Source organism: Chiloscyllium punctatum, chromosome 2 (genome assembly GCF_047496795.1).
Source record: "Chiloscyllium punctatum isolate Juve2018m chromosome 2, sChiPun1.3, whole genome shotgun sequence".
NCBI classification, from domain to species: Eukaryota; Metazoa; Chordata; class Chondrichthyes; order Orectolobiformes; family Hemiscylliidae; genus Chiloscyllium; species Chiloscyllium punctatum.
In genome coordinates, this window is record NC_092740.1 from 6,407,154 (window position 1) to 6,429,421 (window position 22,268).

A 22,268-nucleotide genomic window follows, 5' to 3' on the forward strand; every position below is an offset into this window, starting at 1 on the left:
GCGAATCCAAGTATCCAGATTATTATGTGGCCAGAGAAATAGTGTAGGACTGAAAGCTTCCAACTCCCAGTACGCTGGGACCAATACTGTGTTAGCAGCATGTCTCAAAAGAATAGAGACAATGGTGCTTATTGGAAAGTTAACCAATGAGACAGAGAAGAATTTAACCGTGTGTGTGTGTGTGTGTGTGTGTGTGTGAATGTGTGTGTGTGTGTGTGTGTGTGTGTGAATGTGTGTGTGTGTGTGTGTGTGTGTGTGTGTGTGTGTGTGTGTGTGTGTTGTGTCTCTGTGTGAGAGTCTGTGTGTGTTGTGGCCGTGAGTGTGTGAGAGAGTGAGTGGGGTGTGGTGGGGGGGTTGAAGCAGGAGTGGTGGTTTGCTCTGTGTGGGGAGGTCTTTGTGTATGTGAACAAAGAACAGTACAGCACAGGAACAGGCCCTTCGGCCCACCAAGCTGACACACGATACCTTTCTAAACCTTTCTTAGAGCCAGCTCGGTGGCTCAGTGGTTAGCACTATGCCTCACAGCACCAGGGGCCTGGGTTCGAGTCCAACCTCGGGCAACTTGTCTGTGTGGATTTCCTCCGGGTGCTCTGGTTTCCTCCCACAATCCAAAGATGTGCAGGTCAAGTGAATTGGTTATGCTGAATTGTCCATAGTGTAGGGTACGTTAGTCAAAGGGAAATGGGTCTGGGTGGGTTACTCTTCGGAGGTCAGCGTGGACTTGTTGGGCCGAAGGGCCTGTTTCCATGCTGTAGGGTCTCTAATCTAAACTAAACACCTTTTGCCCCCATGCTGTCCGATCCATCTATTCCCTGCCTATTCATGGATTTGTCAAGATATCTCTTAAACATGGCAATTGTGTCCCTCTCACCCACCTCCTCTGGCAGCGCATTCAAGGCACTTACCACCCTCTGAGGAAAACACCTGGCTCTCACATCACCTTTAAACTTACCCCCTTTTCCCTTAAACCTGTGTCCCCCAGGAATTGACAATTCTGCCCTGGGAGAAAGACTCTGATGAGCCATTCTATCTGTGCCGCTAGTAGTGTAAACCTCTCCCAGGCTGCCCTTCGGTCTTCGATGTTCCATTTTGATAGGAGTAACAGTAACAAGGATTATTACTTGAATGGTAAACAGTTGCAGCACGCTGATGTGCAGAGAGACCTGGGTGCCCTTGTGCATGAATCACAGAAGGTTGGTCTGCAAGTACAACAGGCTATCAGAAAGGCAAATGGAACTTTGTCCTTCATTGCTAAAAGGGCTGAGTTTAAAAGCAGGGAGGTTGTGTTGTAGGTGTACAGGGTGCTGGAGGACTGGAGTACTGTGTGCAGTTTTGGTCTCCTTACTTGAGGAAGGATGTACTGGCATCAGAGGGGGTGCAGAGGAGGTTCACCAGGTTGATTCCGGGAGCTGAGAGGGTTGGCTTATGAGGAGAGACTGAGTAAACTGGGATTATATTCATTGGGATTTAGAAGAATGAGGGGGAATCTTATAGAAACATATAGAGTTATGAAGGGGATAGATAAGATAGACATAGAGAGGATATTTCCACTGGTGTATGAAACTAGGATAAGATGACATGGCCTCAAAATTAGGAGAAGCCGATTTAGGACTGAATTGAGAAGGAACTTCTTCACCCAGGAGATTGTGAATCTGTGGAATTCCCTGCCCAGTGAAGTGGTTGATGTTATATCAGTAATCGGTTTTAAAGCTAAGGTAGATTTTTTTTTCAACAATAATAGAATGAAGGGACGTGGTGAGCAGGCAGGTATGTGGCACTGAGGCTGTGAAAAGATTAACCATGGTCTTATTGAATGGCAGAGTAGGATTGAGGGGCCAGATGGCTCACTCCTGCTCCGAGTTCTGATGTTCTTATGTCCTATGTTCTAAAACAAACCGAGTTTGTCCAATCTCTCCCCACAACTAACTCCCTCCAAACAACCAGGCAACATCCTGGTAACAAAAACAGATGTTGCTGGAAAAGCACAGCAGGGCGGGCAGCATCTGTGCAGAGAAATCAGAGTTAATGTTTCAGGTCTGGTGACCCTTCCTCAGAACATCTTGGTAAACTGTTACTGTACCCTCTCCAAAGCCTCTGCATCCTTCTGGGCAGTGTGGTGACCAGAACTGCACACCATATTGCAAATGTGGCCAAATTAAAGTTAATAGGTGTGAAGCTGGAAGAGTACAGCAGGTCAGACAGCATCCCAGGAGCAGGAATGTCAGTGTTTCAGACCAAAACCCTTTGTCAGGAATATTGACTCTCCTGCTCCTTGGATGCTGTCTGACCTGCTGTACTCTTCCAGCTCCACATCTATTGACTCTGGCCCTGCAGAATCTGCAGTCCTTACTGGCTGCTCTTGCTCCAAGTAAAGTTTTTTTACAGCTGCAACATGACTTGCCAATCTTTATACTCTATGCCTGACCGATGGTGTGGAGGTATCAGTGTGGGGTGGACAATGTCAGAAGTCACATGACACCAGATTACAGTCCAACAGATTTGTTTGAAATCACAAGTCTTCGGAGCACTGCCCCTTCATCGGGTGAAGTCCTGACCAATGAAGGCAAGCATGCTATAGGACACCTTGGGCATCTTGACCACCCTTACCCACGTGCGTTGCCACTTTTAGGGAACTGTGACATGCCCAGACCCTCTGCATGTTAATACTTTTCAGGGCTCTGCCACTTGCTGTGTACTTCCCTCCTGCATTAGACCTTCCAAAACAAGTCACCACCCATTTGTCTAGTTTAAACTCCATCTGCCATTTCTCCGCCCAAGTTCCTGCCTAATTATATCCTGCTGTACCCTCTGGCAATCCTCCTCACTGTCCACAGCTCCCCCAATCTGTGTATCATCCACAACCTCACTAATTAGACCACCTCTAAACTTCTCCAAATTACAAATAAGAGGGGTCCCTGCAGAGCATCGCTGATCACAATTCTCCAATCTGAAAATCCTCCTTCCACGCTACTCTGCCTTCTATGACTAAGCCAGTGATTTATCTACCTTACCAGGTCACTGTGGATCCCATTTGACTTCAACTTCTGTATCAGTCTGCCATGAGAGACCTTGTCAAAGACCTCACTAAAGTCCATCTAGACATCTCTTCCCTCCCTACATCAATCAACTTTGTCACTTCCTCAAAAAACTCAATCAAGTTTGTGAGACACAATCTTCCCCGCACAAGGTCATATTGTCTATCATTAATAAGCCCATATTTTTCAAAATGTAAGTAAAAGCATTTTCGCTAATTATTTCCCTCCCACTGATGTAAAGCTCACTGGCCTGTACTTCCCTGAATTATCCCTCCTGCCCTTCTTAAACAAAGGAACAATGTTGGCTTTTCCCCAGGCCTCTGGGTCCTATCCTGTCACTGAAGAGGATATGAAGATTTCATACAAGGCCCCAGCAATTTCCTCACCTGCCTCCCTCAGCATTCTGGGATAGATCCCATCAGGTCCTGGGCACTTACCTACCTTTAATGCTTCTCAAAACATCCAAAATCTCCTCCTTTTTGACATGCCCCAGAATATCAACATACCCATCCCTCGACTCACCACTCACTATGTCTTTTCCTTTGTGAACACCAATGCAAAGTATTAATTAAGAGTTCCACGCATAAATTCCCTCCTTTGTCCTTGACCTACTCTTTCCCTGGTTACTATTTGTGTTCATTATATATGTATAAAACACCTTGGGATTCTCCTTAATCCTGTTTACCAAAGACATTTCATGCCTCCTTTGAGCTCTCCTAATTCGTTGTTTGAGTTCTTTTTTGTTATCTTCGTACTCTTCAATGGATTTTGTCTGTCTTCACTTTCCTAAACCTTACGTATGCCTCCTTTTCGTTGTTGACTAAGCTCTCAATTTCTCTTGTCATCTAAGGTTCCTGAATCTTGCCATCTGTAACTTGCATAGGAACATGTTCGACCTCGACTCTCATCAAATGACCTTTAAAAGATTCCCACATGTCAGTTTTGGATTTACTTTCAACCAACTGCCTCCAATCTACATTCTCCATTTGCTACCTGACAAGGTGGAAGTTAGTCTTCCCCCATATTAATACTTTCGCCTCTAGACTGGGGTAGTACGGTGACTCAGTGGTTAGCACTGCTGACCCACAGCACCAGAGACCTGAGTTCACTTCCAGCCTCGGGCAACTGTCTGTGTGGAGTTTGCACATTCTCCCCGTGTCTGTGTGGGTTTCCTCCGGGTGCTCCAGTTTCCTCCCACAGTCCAAAGATGTGTAGATTAGGTGGATGGGCTATGGGAAATTGCCTGTAGGGTTTCAAGAAGTACATGCTAGGTGGATTCGCCATAGGATATGCAGAGTTACAGGAATAAGGTAGGGGTGTTAGTCTGGATGGAATGCTCTTCAGAAGATTGGTGTAGACTCAATGGGCTGAATACCCTGCTTCCACCCTATAAGGATTCTATGACAACTCTTGTCCTTATGTATAAGTAACTTAAAACTTAAGGAATTATGATCACTGTTCCCAAAATGCCCATCCACTGAATCTTCGATCACCTGACTAGGCTCATTCTCCAATACCAGGTCTAGTCAGGTCCCCTTCCCGAGTTGGACTATTTACATATTGCTTCAAGAAATCACTCAGAACACTCCTAACAAACGTCCTCCCCATTCAAGCCCCTGCTACTAAGCGAGTGCCCGTCAATACAGGGGAAGTTACAATCATCCCCTACAACAACCCATCGTTGTTCATTTTCCCATCATCTGCCCACTTTCCTGATCCTCTACCTCCCACTGGCTGTTGGGAGGCTTGGAGAATCATCCCATCAAAGTGACTGCCCCCTTCCTATTCCTGAGCTCTCCCTTTAAGGTTTTGCTGGATAGTCCCTTGAAGGTGTCCTCCCTCAGTACAGCTGTGATATTCCCCCTGATCAGTAACACAACCCCCCCCCCCCCACTCCTTTTACATTCTTATTGATCTCAGCTGAAACATCTAAATCCCAGAACGTTAACCTGCCAGCCTGAGTGGGTGGGTCTGTATGTTTTGGGAGGTCAATTTGTGTGTAGGGGTGGCAGTGTCTATAAGTGTGGGAGGGGAAGTCTATGTATGTGTGTCAGGGCCATATCTATGTGTAAGGGTGGGTCTGTGTGTGGAGGAGTGGGGTCTATATTTGTGTGTGGAGCCTGGGTTGTGTGTGTGTGTGTGAGAGAGTCTGCCTGTGCATCTCTCAGTGCAAGTCTGTATGTGTCTGTGTGTATGTTTGTCTGTCTCTACATGTTTATGTGCGAGTGTGAGGGATTGTCTCTATGTATATTAGTGTATCTGTGTGGATGATGTATCTTCCCTAAGTGCTGACTAATCGCAATGTTCCAAGACAAGCTCCTCCCACTGCTTTGGCTTCAGTTTCACCGTAGCCCTCCCCATTAAACTCTCTAACCATCCTTGCTCCTGGCACTGAATGCAAACGTTGAATGTGGTGATCGAGCTTCCTGTAGTGCTATTATAGAACGACACTTCAGCATTCAAGCAGGAAGTAAATGATGTAGAGAACAGACTGAACTGTATGGATGTACTGGAGCAGAGCAACCAGGGGCAACAGGAGCAAAAGCACAATATGGTGAGTCCTCATGGGTTTCACTACGTGTGTGTGAGCGCTTATTTATTGGTGTGTTGACATGGGGTGGGGGGGAGTTTAAGTATATTTTTGAGTGTGTCAGTCTATGAATGTGTTAGTCTGTGAGTGTGTTATTCTGTGAGTGTGTTAGTCTGAATGTGTTAGCCTGTGAGTGTCTTAGTCCACCTGTGAGTGTGTTTGTCTGTGAGTGTGTCAGTCTGTGAGTGCGTTTGTCTATGACTGTGTTAGTCTGTAAGTGTCTTAGGCTGTGCATGTGCTAGATTGAGAGTGTGTTAGCCTGTGAGTGCATTAGTCTGTAAATGTTCATCTCTGAGTGCGTTAATCTGTGAGTGTGTTAGTCTGTGTATGTGTTAGGTTGTGTGTGTGGTAGTCCACCTGTGAGTGTGTTAGTCTATGAGTGTGTTAGTTTGAGAGTGTGTTAGTCTGTGAGTGTGTTAGTCTATGAGTGTGTTAGACTGTGAGTGTGTTAGACTGTGAGTGTGTTAATTTGTATGTGTGGTTGTCTGTGAGTGTGTTAGTCTATGAGTGTGTTAGTCTATGAGTGTGTTAGTTTGAGAGTGTGTTAGTCTGTGAGTGTGTTAGTCTATGAGTGTGTTAGACTGAGTGTGTTAGACTGTGATTGTGTTAATTTGTATGTGTGGTTGTCTGTGAGTGTGTTAGTCTATGCATGTGTTAGTCTATGAGTGTGTTAGTTTGAGAGTGTGTTAGTCTGTGAGTGTGTTAGTCTATGAGTGTGTTAGACTGTGAGTGTGTTAGACTGTGAGTGTGTTAATTTGTATGTGTGGTTGTCTGTGAGTGTGTTAGTCCACCTGTGAGAGTGTTAGTCTGTGGGTGCGTTAATATATCTGAGTGTGTTAGAGTGTGAGTGTGTTAGTCTATGAGTGTGTTTGTCCATCTGTGAGAGTGTTAGACTGTGAGTGCGTTACACAGTGAGTGTGTTAGTCTGAGAGTGTGTTTGTCTGTTCGTGTGTTAGTCTGTGAGTTCATTAGTCTGTGAGTCAGTCTGTCAGTGTGATATTCTGTGAGTGTTAATCGGTGAGTGTGTTAGTCTGTGAGAGTTTTAGTCTCTGAGTGCGTTAATCTGTGAGTGTGTTAGAACATAGAATATAGAACAATACAGCACAAAACAGGCCCTTCAGCCCTCAAAACGAGTCAGTGAGGTCTGCAGATGCTGGAGATCAGAGTTGAGAGTAAGTTGCTGGAAAAGCACAGCAGGTCAGGCAGTGTCCAAGGAACAGGAAAATTGATGTTTTGGGCAAAAGCCCTTCATCAGGAATGAGTCTGGGAGCCTTGAGGTGGAGAGATAAATGGGAAGGGGTGGGGCTATAGAGAAGGAAGCTAAGAGTGCAATAAGTGGATGGAGGTGGGGGTAAAGGTGATAGGTCAGAGGGGAGGGTGGAGTGGATAGGTGGGAAGGAAGATGGACAAGTGAGACAGATCATGGGGACGGTGCTGAGCTGGTAGGTTGGAACTGGGGTAAGGTGGGGAGAGGGGAAATGAGGAAACTGATGAAGTCCACATTGATGCCCTGGGGTTGAAGGGTCCCGAGGTGGAAGATGAGGCATTCTTCCTCCAGGTGTCGGGTGGTGAGGGAGCGGTGTTGGAGGAGACCCAGGACCTGCATGTCCTCAGCAGAGTGGGAGGGGGAGTTGAAATGTTGGGCCATGGGGTGGTGTGGTTGATTGGTGCGGGTGTCCCGGAGATGTTCCCTAAAGCACTCTGCTAGGAGGCGCCCAGTCTCCCCAACTGGGCGACTGCATCGGGAGCAACGGATACAATAAATGATATTGGTGGGTGTGCAGGTAAAACTTTGATGGATGTGGAAGGCTCCTTTGGGGCCTTGGATGGAGGTGAGGGAGGAGGCGTGGGCGGAGGTTTGGCAATTCCTGCGGTGGCAGGGGAAGGTGCCGACGGCTATGTAGAACAGTCCATCTTCTGTAGTTACACCGGCACCACTCCCTACCTCTTCCTCTGCCACATTGATGACTGCATTGGCGCCACCTTGTGCTCCCACAAGGAGGTTGAACAGTTCATCAACTTCACCAACACATTCCACCCTGACCTTAAATTTACCTGGACCATCTCTGACACCTCCCTCCCCTCCCTGGACCTCTCCATCTTTATTAATGATGACCGACTTGACACTGACATTTTTTACAATCCCACTGACCCCCACCTACCTGGATTACACCTCTTCCCACCCTACCTCTTGCAAAAATGCCACCCTGTATTCCCAATTCCTCCACCTCCGCCGGATCTGCTCCCAGGAGGACCAGTTCCACGACAAAACACACCAGATGGCCTCCTTCTTTAGAGACCGCAATTTCCCTTCCCACGTGGTTAAAGATGCCCTTTAACGCATCTCGTCCACATCCCGCACCTCCGCCCTCAGACCCCACCCCTCCAACCGTAACAAGGACAGAACGCCCCTGGTGCTCACCTTCCACCCCACTAATCTCCACATAAACCTCATCATCCGCTGACATTTCTGCCACCTCCAAGCGGACCCTACCACCAGGGATATATTTCCCTCCCCACTCCTTAGCCACTTTCCATAAACACCGTTCCCTCTGCAACTCCCTCATCAAGTCCACGCTCTCCCAACAACCCACCTCCCCTCTTGGCACCTTCTCTTGCCACCGCAGGAATTGCAAAGCCTGTGCCTACACCTCCTCCCTCACCTCCATTCAAGATCTCCTTTACATTGAAGAGATCGGATTCCTTCTTGCAGAGCGCTTTAGGGAACATCTCTGGGACACCCGCACCAACCAACCCCACCACCTCGTGGATGAACACTTTAACTCCCCCTCCCACTCTGCCGAGGACATGGAGGTCCTGGGCCTCCTTCACCGCCGCTCCCTCACCACCCGACGTCTGGAGGAAGAACGCCTCATCTTCCGCCTCGGAACACTTCAACCCCAGGGCATCAATGTGGACTTCACCAGTTTCCTCATTTCCACTCCCCCCACCTTACCTCAGTTCCAACCTTCCAGCTCAGCACTGTCCCCATGACCTGTCCTACCTGCCAATCTCCCTTCCCACCTATCCGCTCCACCCTCCCCTCTGACCTATTACCTTTACCCCCACCTCCATCCACTTATTGCACTCTCAGCTACCTTCTCCCCAGCCCCACCCCCCTCCCATTTATCTCTCCATCCCCGAGCATCCCTGCCTCATTTCTGATGAAGGAGTTTTGCCTGAAACGTTGACTCTCCTGCCCCTCGGATGCTGCCTGAATTGCTGTGCTTTTCCAGCAACACAATCTCAACCCTTCGGCCCTCAATGTTGCGCCGACCTGTGAACTAATCTAAGCCCATCCCCTGCACTATCCCAACATCATCCATGTGCTTATCTAAGGATTGTTTAAATCACCCTAATGTGGCTGAATTAACTACATTAGCAGGTAGGGCATTCCACACCCTTATCACTCTCTGAGTAAAGAACCTGCCTCTGACATCTGTCTTAAATCTATCACCCCTCAATTCGTAGTTATGTCCCCTCGTACAAGCTGACATCATCATCCTAGGAAAAAGACTTTCACTGTCTACCCTATCTAATCCTCTGATCATCTTGTATGTCTCCATCAAATCCCCTCTCAGCCGCCTTCTTTCCAATGAGAACAGATCCAAGTCTCTCAGCCTTTTGTCATAAGACCTTCCCTCTAGACCAGGCAACATCCTGGTAAATCTCCTCTGCACCTTTTCCAATGCTTCCACATCCTTCCCGAAATACGGGGGCCAGAACTGTACACAATATTCCAAGTGTGGCCGCATTAACGTTTTTAACGTTTTAATGTGACATTGCGGCTCCGGAATTCAATCCCTCTACGAATGAAATCTAACACACTGTATGCCTTCTTAACAGCACTATTCCCCCTGGGTGGCAACTTTCAGGGATCCATGTACATGGACTCCAAGATCCCTCTGCACATCCACACTACCAAGAATCTTTCCATTGACCCAGTACTCTGCCTTCCTGTTATTCTTCCCAAAGTTAGTCTGTGAGTGCATTAGTTTATGAGTGGTTTATTCTGTGAGTGTGTTAGGCTGTGTGTGAGTGTCTTAGTCCATCTGTGAGTGTATTATTCTGTGAGTGTGTTAATCCAACTGTGAATGTGTTAAACTGTGAGTGTGTTAGTCCATTTATGAATGTTTTAGTGTGTGTGTGTTAGCCTGTGACTGTGTTAGTCTGTGAGTGTGTTAGTCTGTGAGTGTGTTAGTCTGTGAGTGTGTTATTCTGTGACTGTGTTAGTCTGTGAGTGTGTTATTCTGAGAGTGTGTTAGTACATATGTGAGAGTGTTAAACTGAGAGCGTGTTAGTCAATTTCTGAGTGTATTAGTCGCTGAGTGTGTTAGTCTGTGAGTGTGTTAGTTTAACTATGAGTGTGTTAGACTGTGTGTGCGTTAGGCAGTGAGTGTGTTAGCTTGTGAGTGTGTTAGTCCATCCGTGAGTGTGTTAGTCCATGACCGTGTTAGTGCGTGAATGTGTTAGTCTGTGAGTGTGTTAGTCCATCTGTGAGTGCATTAGTCTATGAGTGCATTAGTCTGTGAGTGCGTTAATCTATCTGTGAGAATGTTAGACTGTGAGTATGTTACACAGTGAGTGCATTACACAGCGAGTGTGTTAGTCTGTGAGTGTGTTAGTCCTTATGTAAGTGTTTTAGTCTGTGAGTGTTTTAGTCCATCTGTGAGTGTGTTAGTCTGTGAGTGTGTTAGTCTGTGAGTGCCTTAGTATGTGAGTGCCTTAGTCTGTCAGTGTGTTATTCTATGAGTGTGTTTGTCTGTCAGTGTGTTATTCTGTGAGTGTGTTTGTCTGTCAGTGTGTTATTCCATGAGTGTGTTTGTCTGTCAGTGTGTTATTCTGTGAGTGTGTTTGTCTGTCAGTGTGTTATTCCATGAGTGTGTTTGTCTGTCAGTGTTATTCTGTGAGTATGTTATTCTGTGAGTGTATTAGTCTGTGAGTGCCTTAGTCTGAGTGTGTTAGTCTGTGAGTGTGTTATTCTGTGAGTGTGTTAGTCTGTGAGTGTGTTATTCTGTGAGTGTGTTAGTCTGTCAGTGTTATTCTGTGAGTATGTTATTCTGTGAGTGTGTTAGTCTGTAAGTGCCTTAGTCTGAGTGTGCTAGTCTGTGAAAGTGTTAGTTGGTGAATGTGTTAGTCTGTGAGACTGTTGGTCTATGTGTGTGTTAATCTGTGTGTGCATTAGAACATAGAACATAGAATATAGAATAATACAGCGCAGAACAGGCCCTTCAACCCTCAATGTTGCACTGACCTAATCTCAGAACTAATCTAAGCCCATCCCCCTACACTATCCCAACATCAGCCATGTGCTTATCCAAGGATTGTTTAAATCTCCCCAATGTGGCTGAGTTGACTACATTGGCAGGCAGGGCATTCCACACCCTTACCACTCTCTGAGTAAAGAACCTGCCTCTGACATCTGTCTTAAATCTATCACCCCTCAATTTGTAGTTATGCCCCCTCATACAAGCTGACATCATCATCCTAGGAAAAAAGTCTTTCACTGTCTATCCTATCTAATCCTCTGATCATCTTGTATGTATCCCCCCTTAGCCTTCTCCTTTCCAATGAGAACAGACCCAAGTGTCTCAGCCTTTCCTCCAGACCAGGCAACATCCTGGTAAATCTCCTCTGCACCATTTCCAATGCTTCCACATCCTTCCCGAAATATGGGACCAGAACTGTACACAATAATTCAAGTGCGGCTACACGAGTGTTTTTAATAGTTATAGTGTGACACTACATGAACGTTATCCCTCTACCATAAAACCTAACTCACCGTATGTCTTCTTAATAGCACTATTAACCTGGGTGGCAACTTTCGGGGATCTATGTACATGGACACCAAGATCCCTCTACACATCCACACAACCAAGAATCTTTCCATTGACCCAGTATTCTGCCTTCCTGTTATTCTTCCCAAAGTTAGTTTGTGAGTGTGTTAGTCCATCTGTGAGAGTGTTAGACTGTGTTACACAGTGAGTATGTTAGTTTGTGAGTATTAGTCCATCTTTGAGGGTGTTAGTCTGTGAGTGTGTTCGTCCATCTGTAAGAGTGTTAGACTGTGATACACAGTGAGTGTGTTAGATTGTGTGTGTTAGTCTGTGAGTGCATTAATCTATGAATGTGTTAGAGTGTATTTGTTAATCTATGAATGTGTTTGACCATCGGTGTGAGTGTGTTACACAGTGAGTGCATTACACAGAGAGTGCGTTATTCTGTGAGTGTGTTAGTCTATGAGTGTGTTTGTCTGTGAGTGTGTTAGTCTAAGTGTGTTAGTCTGAGTGTATTCATCCTTGAGTGTCTTAGTCTGTGAGTGTGTTAGTCTGTAAGTGTGTTAGTCCATCTGTGAGTGTGTTAGTCTGTAAGTGTGTTGGTCCATCTGTGAGTGTGTTATTTTGTAAGTGTGTTAGTCCATCTGTGAGTGTTTTTCTGTGAGTGTGTTAGTCTGTAAGTGTGATAGGGTTTAGATCAGAGTGGTGCTACAAAAGCACAGCTGGTCAGACAGCATCCGAGGAGCAGGAAAATCGATATTTTGGGCAAAAGCTCTTCATCAGGAATGGAAGCAGGGAGCCTCCAGGGTGGAGAGATAAATGGCAGGGGTGGGGCTGGGGACAAGGTAGCAAAGAGTACAATGGGTGAATGGGTTGGGAATGGAGGTGATAGGTCAGAGGGAAGGGAGGAGTGGATAGGTGGAAAGGAAGATAGGCAGGTAGGACAGGTCATGGGGACAGTGCTGAGCTGGAAGGTTGGAACTGGGATAAAGTGGGGGGAAGGGAAATGAGGAAACTGGTGAAGTCCACATTGATGCCCTGGGGTTGAAGTGTTCCAAGGCGGAAGATGAGGCGTTCTTCCTCCAGGCGTCTGGTGGTGAGGGAGCGGTGGTGAAGGAGGCCCAGGACCTCCATGTCCTTGGCAGAGTGGGAGGGGGAGTTGAAATGTTAGGCCACAGGGAGGTGTGGTTGATTGGTGCGGGTGTCCCAGAGATGTTCCCTAAAGCACTCTGCTAGGAGGCGTCCAGTCTCCCCAATGTAGAGGAGATCACATCGGGAGCAACGGATACAATAAATGATATTGGTGGATGTGCAGGTGAAACTTTGATGGATGTGAAAGGCTCCTTTGGGGCTTTGGATAGAGGTGAGGGAGGAGGTGTGGGCGCAGGTTTTGCAATTCCTGCGGTGGCAGGGGAAGGTGCCAGGATGGGAGGGTGGGTCGTAGGGGGGTGTGGACCTGACCAGGTAGTCATGGAGGGAACGGTCTTTGCGGAAGGCGGAAAGGGGTGGGGAGGGAAATATATCCCTGGTGGTGAGGTCCGTTTGGAGGTGGCAGAAATGTCGGCGGATGATTTGGTTTATGCGAAGGTTGGTAGGGTGGAAGGTGAGCACCAGGGGCGTTCTGTCCTTGTTACGGTTGGAGGGGTGGGGTTTGAGGGCAGAGGTGCGGGATGTGGACGAGATGCATTGGAGGGCATCTTTAACCACGTGGGAAGGTAAATTGCGGTCTCTAAAGGAGGAGGCCATCTGGTGTATTCTGTGGTGGAACTGGTCCTTCTGGGAGCAGATACTGCGCAGGCAGAGGAATTGGGAATATGGGATGGCATCTTTGCAGAAGGTAGGGTGGGAAGAGGTATAATCCAGTTGGCTGTGGGAGTCAGTGGGTTTATAACAAATGTCAGTGTCAAGTCGGTCATCATTAATGGAGATGGAGAGGTCCAGGAAGGGGAAGGAGGTGTCAGAGATGGTCCAGGTAAATTTAAGGTCAGGGTGGAATGTGTTGGTGAAGTTGATGAATTGCTCAACCTCCTCGCGGGAGCACGAGGTGGTGCCAATGCAGTCATCAATGTAGTGGAGGAAGAGGTGGGGAGTGGTGCCAGTGTAATTACTGAAGATCGACTGTTCTACATAGCCAACAAAGAGACAGGCATAGCTGGGGCCCATACATGTGCCCATGGCTACCCCTTGGGTCTGGAGGAAGTGGGAGGATTCGAAGGAGAAATTGTTCAGGGTGAGGACCAGTTCGGCCAAACGAATGAGAGTGTTGGTGGAAGGATACTGTTGGGGACGTCGGGAGAGGAAAAAACGGAGGGCTTGGAGGCCCTGGTCATGGCGGATGGAGGTGTAGAGTGTGTTAATCTGAGAGAGCATTAGTCTCTGAGTGTGTTAATCTGTGAGTGTGTTAGAACATAGAACATAGAACAATACAGTGCAGAACAGGCCCTTCAACCCTCAATGTTGCACCAACCTGTGAACTGTTCTCAGCTCATCCCCCTGCACTATCCCATCATCATCCATGTGCTTATCCAAGGATTGTTTAAATCTCCCTCATGTGGCTGAATTAACTACATTAGCTGGTAGGGCATTCCACACCCTTACCACTCTCTGAGTAAAGAACCTGCCTCTGACATCTGTCTTAAATCTATCACCCCTCAATTTGCAACTATGCCCCATCATACAAGCTGACATCATCATCCTAGGAAAAAGGACTTTCACTGTCTACCCTATCTAATCCTCTGATCATCTTGTGTGTCTCTATCAAATCCCCTCTTAACCTTCTTCTTGCCAATGAGAACAGACCCAAGTCCCTCAGTCTTTCCTCATAAGACCATCCCTCCAGATCAGGCAACATCCTGGTAAATCTCCTCTGCACCTTTTCCAATGCTTCCACATCCTTCCCAAAATATGGGGACCAGAACTGTACACAATATTCCAAGTGCGGCCGCACTATCATTTTTAATAGTTATAGCATGACACTATGGCTCTGGAACATAACCCCTCTACCAATAAAACCTAACACACCATATGCCTTCTTAACAGTGCTATTAACCTGGGTAGCAACTTTCAGGGATCTATGTACATGGGCCCCAAGATCCCTCTGCACATTCACACTACCAAGAATCTTTCCATTGACCCAGTATTCTGCCTTCCTGTTATTCTTCCCAAAGTTAGTCTGTGAGTGTGTTAGTGTGTGAGTGGTTTATTCTGTGAGTGTGTTAGGCTGTGAGAGTGTTAGAATGTGTGTTAGTATGTGAGTGTGTTAGTCTGTGAGTGTGTTAGTCCATCTGTAAATCTATTAGTCTGTGTGTGTGTTAGTATGTGAGTGTGTTAGTCTGTGAGTGTGTTAGACTGAGTGTGTTAGTTTGACAACGTGCTAGTAGCTCTGTGAGTGTGTTAGTCTGTGAGTGTTTTAGTCTGTGAGTGTGTTAGTCTGATAGTGTTAGTCCATCTGTGAGTGTGTTTGTCTGTGTGTTAGTTTGTGAGTGTGTTCGTCTATCTGTGAGTGTTAGTCTGTGAGTGTGTTAGTATGTGAGTGCGTTAGTATGTGAGTGCATTAGTCTGTGAGTGTGTTAGTCTGTGAGTGTGTTAGTCTGTGAGTGTGTTAGTCCATCTGTGAATGTGTTAGTCTGTGTGTGTTAGTCTGTGAGTGTGTTAGTCTGTGAGTGTGTTAGTCTGTAATTGCATTAGTCCATCTGTGAATCTGTTAGTCTGTGTGTGTGTTAGTATGTAAGTGTGTTAGTCTGTGACTGTGTTAGAATGTGTGTTAGTGTGTGAGTGTGTTAGTATGTGAGTGTGTTAGTCTGTGAGTGCATTAGTCCATCTGTAAATCTGTTAGTCTGTGAGTGTGTTAGTCTGGGAGTGTTTTAGTCTGTGAGTGTGTTAGTCTGTATGTGTGTGTTAGTTTGTGAGTGCGTTAGTATGTGAGTGTGTTAGTCTGTGTGTGTTAGTTTGTGAGTGCGTTAGTCTGTGAGTGTGTTAGTTTGTGAGTGTGTTAGTTTGTGAGTGCATTAGTATGTGAGTGTGTTAGTTTGTGAGTGCGTTAGTTTGTGAGTGTGTTAGTTTGTGAGTGCATTAGTATGTGAGTGTGTTAGTTCAATGTGAGTGCGTTAGTATGTGAGTGTGTTAGTTTGTGAGTGTGTTAGTTTGTGAGTGCGTTAGTTTGTGAGTGCGTTAGTTCAATGTGAGTGCGTTAGTATGTGAGTGTGTTAATATGTGAGTGCATTAGTTTGTGAGTGTGTTAGTATGTGAGTGTTAGTTCAATGTGAGTGTGTTAGTATGTGAGTGCGTTAGTTTGTGAGTGTGTTAGTTTATGAGTGCGTTAGTATGTGAGTGTGTTAGTTTGTGAGTGTGTTAGTTTGTGAGTGTGTTAGTTCAATGTGAGTGCGTTAGTATGTGAGTGTGTTAGTTTGTGAGTGTGTTAGTTCAATGTCAGTGTGTTAGTTCAATGTGAGTGCGTTAGTATGTGAGTGTGTTAGTTTGTGAGTGTGTTAGTTTGTGAGTGTGTTAGTTTGTAAGTGCGTTAGTCTGTGAGTGTGTTAGTTCAATGTGAGTGTGTTGAGATGCCTGTCTCTGAGAGCGTACTATTTGTTTGAATTGGGTGTGGAATCCTGCTCTTGCTCAATGTAGCTTTGTCCTTTTGATCCTTGTTTTGGTCTGTAGCTGTTGTATGGGGATGCTGGAATTTGCATTCTGTATTCAAATTCAGAATGTGTGTGTGCGTGGGTTCCTTTGCCAGCAAACCCTCACTAAATTTCAGGTGATCCTTGTGCATCATAGCCCAAATCAGTGAGACATCAGCTGGTCCCAGGCTCTAACTACATGGTCTTACATTCTGGAATGAAAGGTAGATTGAAGTGAGTGAAACAGGCAGAGAGAGAATGAGCAAGATATATTGAGAAATGGAAAATGTAAAGAGAGGAAGAGATAGAAAGAGAATTGTGCATTTGCTGAGAAAAAAGAGACACATTTTGTCAAAACTTTTGGTCTTGCACTCTTCTGGACATTTCACAAGAATGCAAAATCCAGGGGAAAACCAACATTTATTTTAATGTCAGTTTCACCTCAAGAACTGGCTTCCTTGAAATTGATCTGAGAAGCGCAATACGGAAAACTTCAATTTTTTTCGAAAGCAATGTTTTGGTTCTGACAGACCAAATAACTTAAAGAGAATTGTGTTGAATTTAAATCCAGAAATCAGCTGTTTGGCCCAACATATCTTTGTCAGTGGCTTTGTCAAAGTTTAACACAGGCCTATATCCACTTTATCTGTGTCCATCACTGTTTCCTCTTCCTGTCTCCCTCATGTATTTATCTAGGTTTCCATTAAGGTCAGCTAGACCATTTACCCCACTGCTTGTCACTGAGAGAGTGAGACATGGAGATCATACTTATAACTCCACTTGGGTTGTGGAGAAAAGTGAGTGTGAGGTGGGAAAAATGAGGCGAATTGTCTCATTCATTCCCTTGCTGCTAACGAACTCATTCCTTGTTTTGAGCATCTTGCTGTTTGTTCTGTCAGAGTTCCAGGTTAGATTTAGCCTTGTACTTGTAGTTACAGCAATAAGATTATGGGGCAGTCAGACAGTGTAGCACTGGCACTGACTGGACTGTCCAGGGATTGGAGGATAAAAACAATGACTGCAGATGCTGGAAACCAGATTCTGGATTAGAGTGGTGCTGGAAGAGCACAGCGGTTCAGGCAGCTTCCAAGGAGCTTCGAAATCCTCAGTCCTATGATGGAGCATGGTATCAGGATTTTGACCCTCTACCTCCTGATGGGAGAATGCCAGGGAGCGGAGAATACAAGGGACCTTCAGCAGGCTGGTTACTGGGAGTTGGGGAGAAGTGTCATGATTTTTTGACTCGAGACAGATGGGATATGAGGGTTCAGTGAGGGTTGACAGGGCTATATTTCCTCTGGGGTTTTGGAGAGGTCGTCACCCTGCTAGCATCTGAAAATGAACCTACTAACCCTGCTAACCCTGTTGGAGTGTATAATTATGGATAGGGTCCCTGAACAACCTGAGAATTTTCAGTTAACCAACATGAGCCAGCATGGATCCATGACAGCTGACAAAACTCACTGAACATTTTGAAGAGATGTCTGAGGCAGTGGGCAGAGGAATGTCTATGGGTGTTGTTTATATGAATTTCTAGAAGGCATTTGATAAAGTCCCACAGAAGAGACTGTCAACTAAGGTAAAAAATTGAATTGAAGGTAAAACACTGAATTGTCATGGCTGTGAAATTAGTTGAATGACAGGCAACAGAAAGTAGACTAGATTAGATTACTTACAGTGTGGAAACAGGCCCTTCGGCCCAACAAGTCCACACTACCCCGCCAAAGCGCAACCCACCCATACCCCTTACCTAACACTACAGGCAATTTAGCATGGCCAATTCACCTGACCAGCACATCTTTGGACTGTGGGAGGAAACCGGAGCACACCCACGCAGACACGGGGAGAACGTGCAAACTCCACACAGTCAGTTGCCTGAGGCGGGAATTGAACCCAGATCTCTGGTGCTGTGAGGCAGCAGTGCTAACCACTGTGCCACCGTGCCGCCCACAATATGATAGTGATAGTAGGGCTAACAGTTAGAGATTCAAGTTAGCCAGTGACCAGTGGTACTCCATAAGGATCTCAATTATTCACATTATTTATTAATGACTTGGATAAAGGCATAGAAAATCATATACCCAAAATTGCTGATGACACAATGTTAGGCAGCATAGTAGACAGTGCGTATGATAGTATAAAATTATCAAGGGATATTGACAAACTAAGTGAATGAGCAAAACCGCAGCAGATAAAATCCAATGTCAGCCAGTATGAGGTTATCCATTTTGGACGAAAATAAAGGAGAGGCTAGGGCACTTTCTCAGCGATATGAAGTTAACGGGTTTTGAGAAGACTTGCAGCTGAGGTTGAGGTTCTGGATGTAAGTTTGCTTGCTGAGCTGGAAGGTTCATTTTCAGATGTTTCCTCACCATTCTGGGTAACATCATCAGTGAGGCCCCAGTGAAGCACTGGTGTTAGTGACCCAGTTTCTATTTATGTGTTTAGGTTTCCCTGGGTTGGTGGTGTCATTTCCTATGTCAGTGATGTAACTTCCTGTGTTGGTGATGTCATATCCTGTTCTTTTGCTCAGAGGATGGTAGATGGGGTCCAAGTCAATGTGTTTGTTGATAGAGTCTCAGTTGGAATGCTATGTTTCCAGAATTCTCGAGCATGTTTCTGTTTGGCCTGTCCTCAGATGGATGTGTTGTCCCAGTCAAAGTGGTGTACTTCCTGATATCAGGGTTCTTAGCAGAGGTAAGAAGGTTAAGGTGAGATCTGTTCAAAGTCTTCAAGATATTAACTGGAAAGACAGGGTTGATAAAGATAAACTATTTCCATTGATTGGGGATTCTAGAACCAGGGCATAGTCTGAGAATTAGGGCCAGACTGTTCAGGGAGAGATATGAGGAAGCATGTCTATACACACAAAGAGTGAGAGAGTTCAACATTCACTTCCATAAACGGCAGTGGCTCTGGATCAGTTATTAAGTTTAAATCTGCCAGAGATAAGAGTTTTGTTAAGCAAAGGTATTAAGGGATATGGGCCACAGGTGAGAGATAGAAACATAGAAGATAGCAACAGGAGTAGGCCATTCGGCCCCTCAAACCTGCTCCATCATTCAATATGATCATGGCTGATCATCCAGCTCAATACCCTTATCTTGCCTCCCCCATATTCCTTGATCACTTTAGCTCCAAGAGCTATCTTTACTTCCTAGACCATAGACCTAGAAGCAGAATTAGACCATTAGGCCCAGAGCAGCTTATGCTCAACATGCCAACTCTCGTGTTCCTCGGATGCTGCCTGACCGTCTGTGCTTTACAACACTCATCCTAAGTATTCCAAGATCCCTGTATACCTCCAATCTAGCCTCTGACACATAGAACGTAGAACAATACAGCGCAGAACAGGCCCTTCAGCCCTCGATGTTGCACCGACCTGTGAACTAAGTCCATCCTCCTACACTATCACATCATTATCCATGTGCTTATCCAAGGATTGTTTAAATCTCCCTAATGTGGCTGAGTTAACTACACTGGCAGGTAGGGCACTCCACGCCCTTACCACTCTCTGAGTAAAGAACCTGCCTCTGACATCTGTCTTAAATCTATCACCCCTCAATTTGCAGCTATGCCCCCTCGTACAAGCTGATGTTATCATTTTAGGGAAATGGCTCTCACTGTCCACCCTATCTAATCCTCTGATCATCTTGTATGTCTCTATCAAATCCCCTCTCAGCCTTCTTCTTTCCGATGAGAACAGACCAAAGTCTCTCATCCTTTCCTCATAAGGCCTTCCTTCCAGACCATGCAACATCCTGATAAATCTCCTCTGCACCTTTTCCAATGCTTCCACATCCTTCCTGTAATATTCCAAGTGCAGCCACACTCGCGTTTTGTATAGTTGCAGCATGACATTACGGCTCTGGAACTCAATCCCTCTACCAATGAAACCTAACACACCGTATGCCTTCTTAACAGCACTATCCACTTGGGTGGCAACTTTCAGGGATCTACGTACATGGCCAATTCACCATCACCTGCACATCCTTGTGACTGTGGGAGGAAACCCGAGCACCTGGAGGAAGGCCGCACAGACACAGGAGAATGTGCAAACTCCACACACAGTCACCCGAGGCTGGAATCGAACCCAGGTCCCTCGTGCTGTGAGGCAACAGAGCTAACCATTGAGCCACCATGCCATTCCTGAACTCCCCCTCCCCCATTACAGAGTCATGCATGTCAAATAGCAGTGTAGGTGTGTCCTAGCACCTTGCAATACTCTGCAGTTTAGGACAGCAAGGTTGGAGTGATGATTGGATAAATTTTCGATGAGCTGATCATGCCGGGAGTGAGAATCTTACCCCTATTGAGGCTTACCCTGCAGCAGTTTATAGATTGCCAAGCAATCAGAGAGGCAGGTATACTGGCAACAAGTCAATGGTCTGCAAGTATCCACACCCTTCTCAAGAATGCATCTAAGAGTTTATATTTATAATCGTTCCTAATTATCACCTCAATAAGCTGTAAAGATTTCACCATGGACTTGTGTCAGCAGAGAAATATGTATTAGTCTCCTCTTCCAAAACCATGGTGAGAAGGCGGTAATAGCTGGAAATTTCAGATATAAGTAAGTCCCAGTTGTCAGCAACGGATCTCTCCCTGCTCCTGATTACTCATCCCAAGCTGAGGGAATACAGTATTCAGTGATTCCCAAACACAGCAACACTATACTTCACAAAGCAAATAAAACAGATTGGCACCTCCAAATGAGTGAGGTGTGGGATTAGTGAGAGACAAAAGGTTTGAATCATTTGCTAACTGGGCACTGAGACAGAAGAGGGCTTAATTCCGTCAATATTAAAAACATAACTCCCATGTCATGGGACTTTTGAGGAACTGAGAAGTGTAGTCTTTATCATGAAAAGTGTCAACTCCAGAATAAATACCCGGCAACAGACACCGTGATGCTGACTGTGTTCCTGAGGCCTCTTGTTCAGGCCTGTTTCCAGTCAGTAGCAGTGTTCAGCTGTGATAAAAACTTTCACATTCCCCTTATCTGACACTCTTTGTGTCCCAGCTTTCAGCGCTGTTTGAAATTTACAGATGAACATGTTGAACTATTGTTTGATCCAACAGGCAATTATGTCTCAAAATAAGAATAAGAGCAAATGTAGACTATTTGGCCCCTTCAAGCCTGCTCTTCACTCAGTAAGATACTGCTCAACAGCCTCAACCCTTTGCCTCCCACTCTCCATTTCCTGTGATTCCGTGAAGATTAAAATTCTCTCTGGGCCAGCCTTAAATCGATTCAATGATGGGACTTCCACAGCCATATGGAGTTTTTTTTTTAAGCGAATCATTGAATTCCTATAGTGTGGAAACAGGCCATTTGGCCCAACAAGTCCACACTGACCTTCTGAAGAGTATCCCACCCACACCCATTCTCTTGCCCTATTACTCTAACTAATGCAGCTAACCTACACATCCCTGAACACTATCAGCAATTTAGCTTGGCCAATTCATCTCACCTGCATATCTCTGGATTGTGGGATGAAATACGGAGGAAACCCATGTGGAGAATGTGCAAAATCCACACAGATAGTCACCCAAAGTTGGAATCGAACGGGGGTCCTTGGTGTTCTGAGCCACCGTGCTGCTCACAGATAAGAGAAAAACCCTTTTTGCTTGTTACAAGTTTATGAATGGAAACTAAATGTGAATATTACAGCTAGAGCCTGACTTTTCAAGAGGGAAATTAGAACATATTTCCAAACAAAAAGGACAGAAGTTTGCAATTCTCACAAATGGCAATTGACAGCAGATCAATTGCTGATGTCAAAATGAAGATGGTTCAATATTTTGTTTTCCAAAGACATTAACGGATATAAGGCTAAGTTAGTGTAGAGAGTTCAGTCACACTAGATCCCATTAAATGGCTGAAGATGCTCAAAGAGTTGAAACATTCCCTCCTGCGACCGTGTCCCTAAAAGCTTCAGAAAATGTTGTGGCCTTGGACCATTTTTAATTAGAACATAGAACATAGAAAAATACAGCGCAGTACAGGCCCTTCGGCCCTCGATGTTGCGCCGACCGAAGCCTACCTAACCTACACTAGCCCAATAACCTCCATATGCTTGTCCAATGCCCGCTTAAATGACCCTAAAGAGGGAGAGTCCACCACTGCTACTGGCAGGGCATTCCATGAACTCACAACCCGCTGAGTAAAAAATCTACCCCTAACATCTGTCCTATACCTACCACCCCTTAATTTAAAGCTGTGTCCCCTAGTAACAGCTGACTT

At 45.7% G+C, this 22,268-nt stretch overlaps 1 protein-coding gene across 2 annotated transcripts in view; it reads left to right on the plus strand.

The window, feature by feature from the left end:
- Positions 1 to 5,453: 5,453 nt before the first annotated feature.
- Positions 5,454 to 22,268, plus strand: part of LOC140494106 (FYN-binding protein 1-like) — a 190,366-nt gene continuing 173,551 nt past the window's right edge. For both annotated transcript variants that reach the window (XM_072593080.1, XM_072593103.1), the window contains exon 1: positions 5,454 to 5,589. In XM_072593080.1, coding sequence (XP_072449181.1) covers positions 5,536 to 5,589 — 54 coding nt within the window. In that variant the 5' untranslated portion in view covers positions 5,454 to 5,535. The remainder of the gene's footprint in view (positions 5,590 to 22,268) is intronic.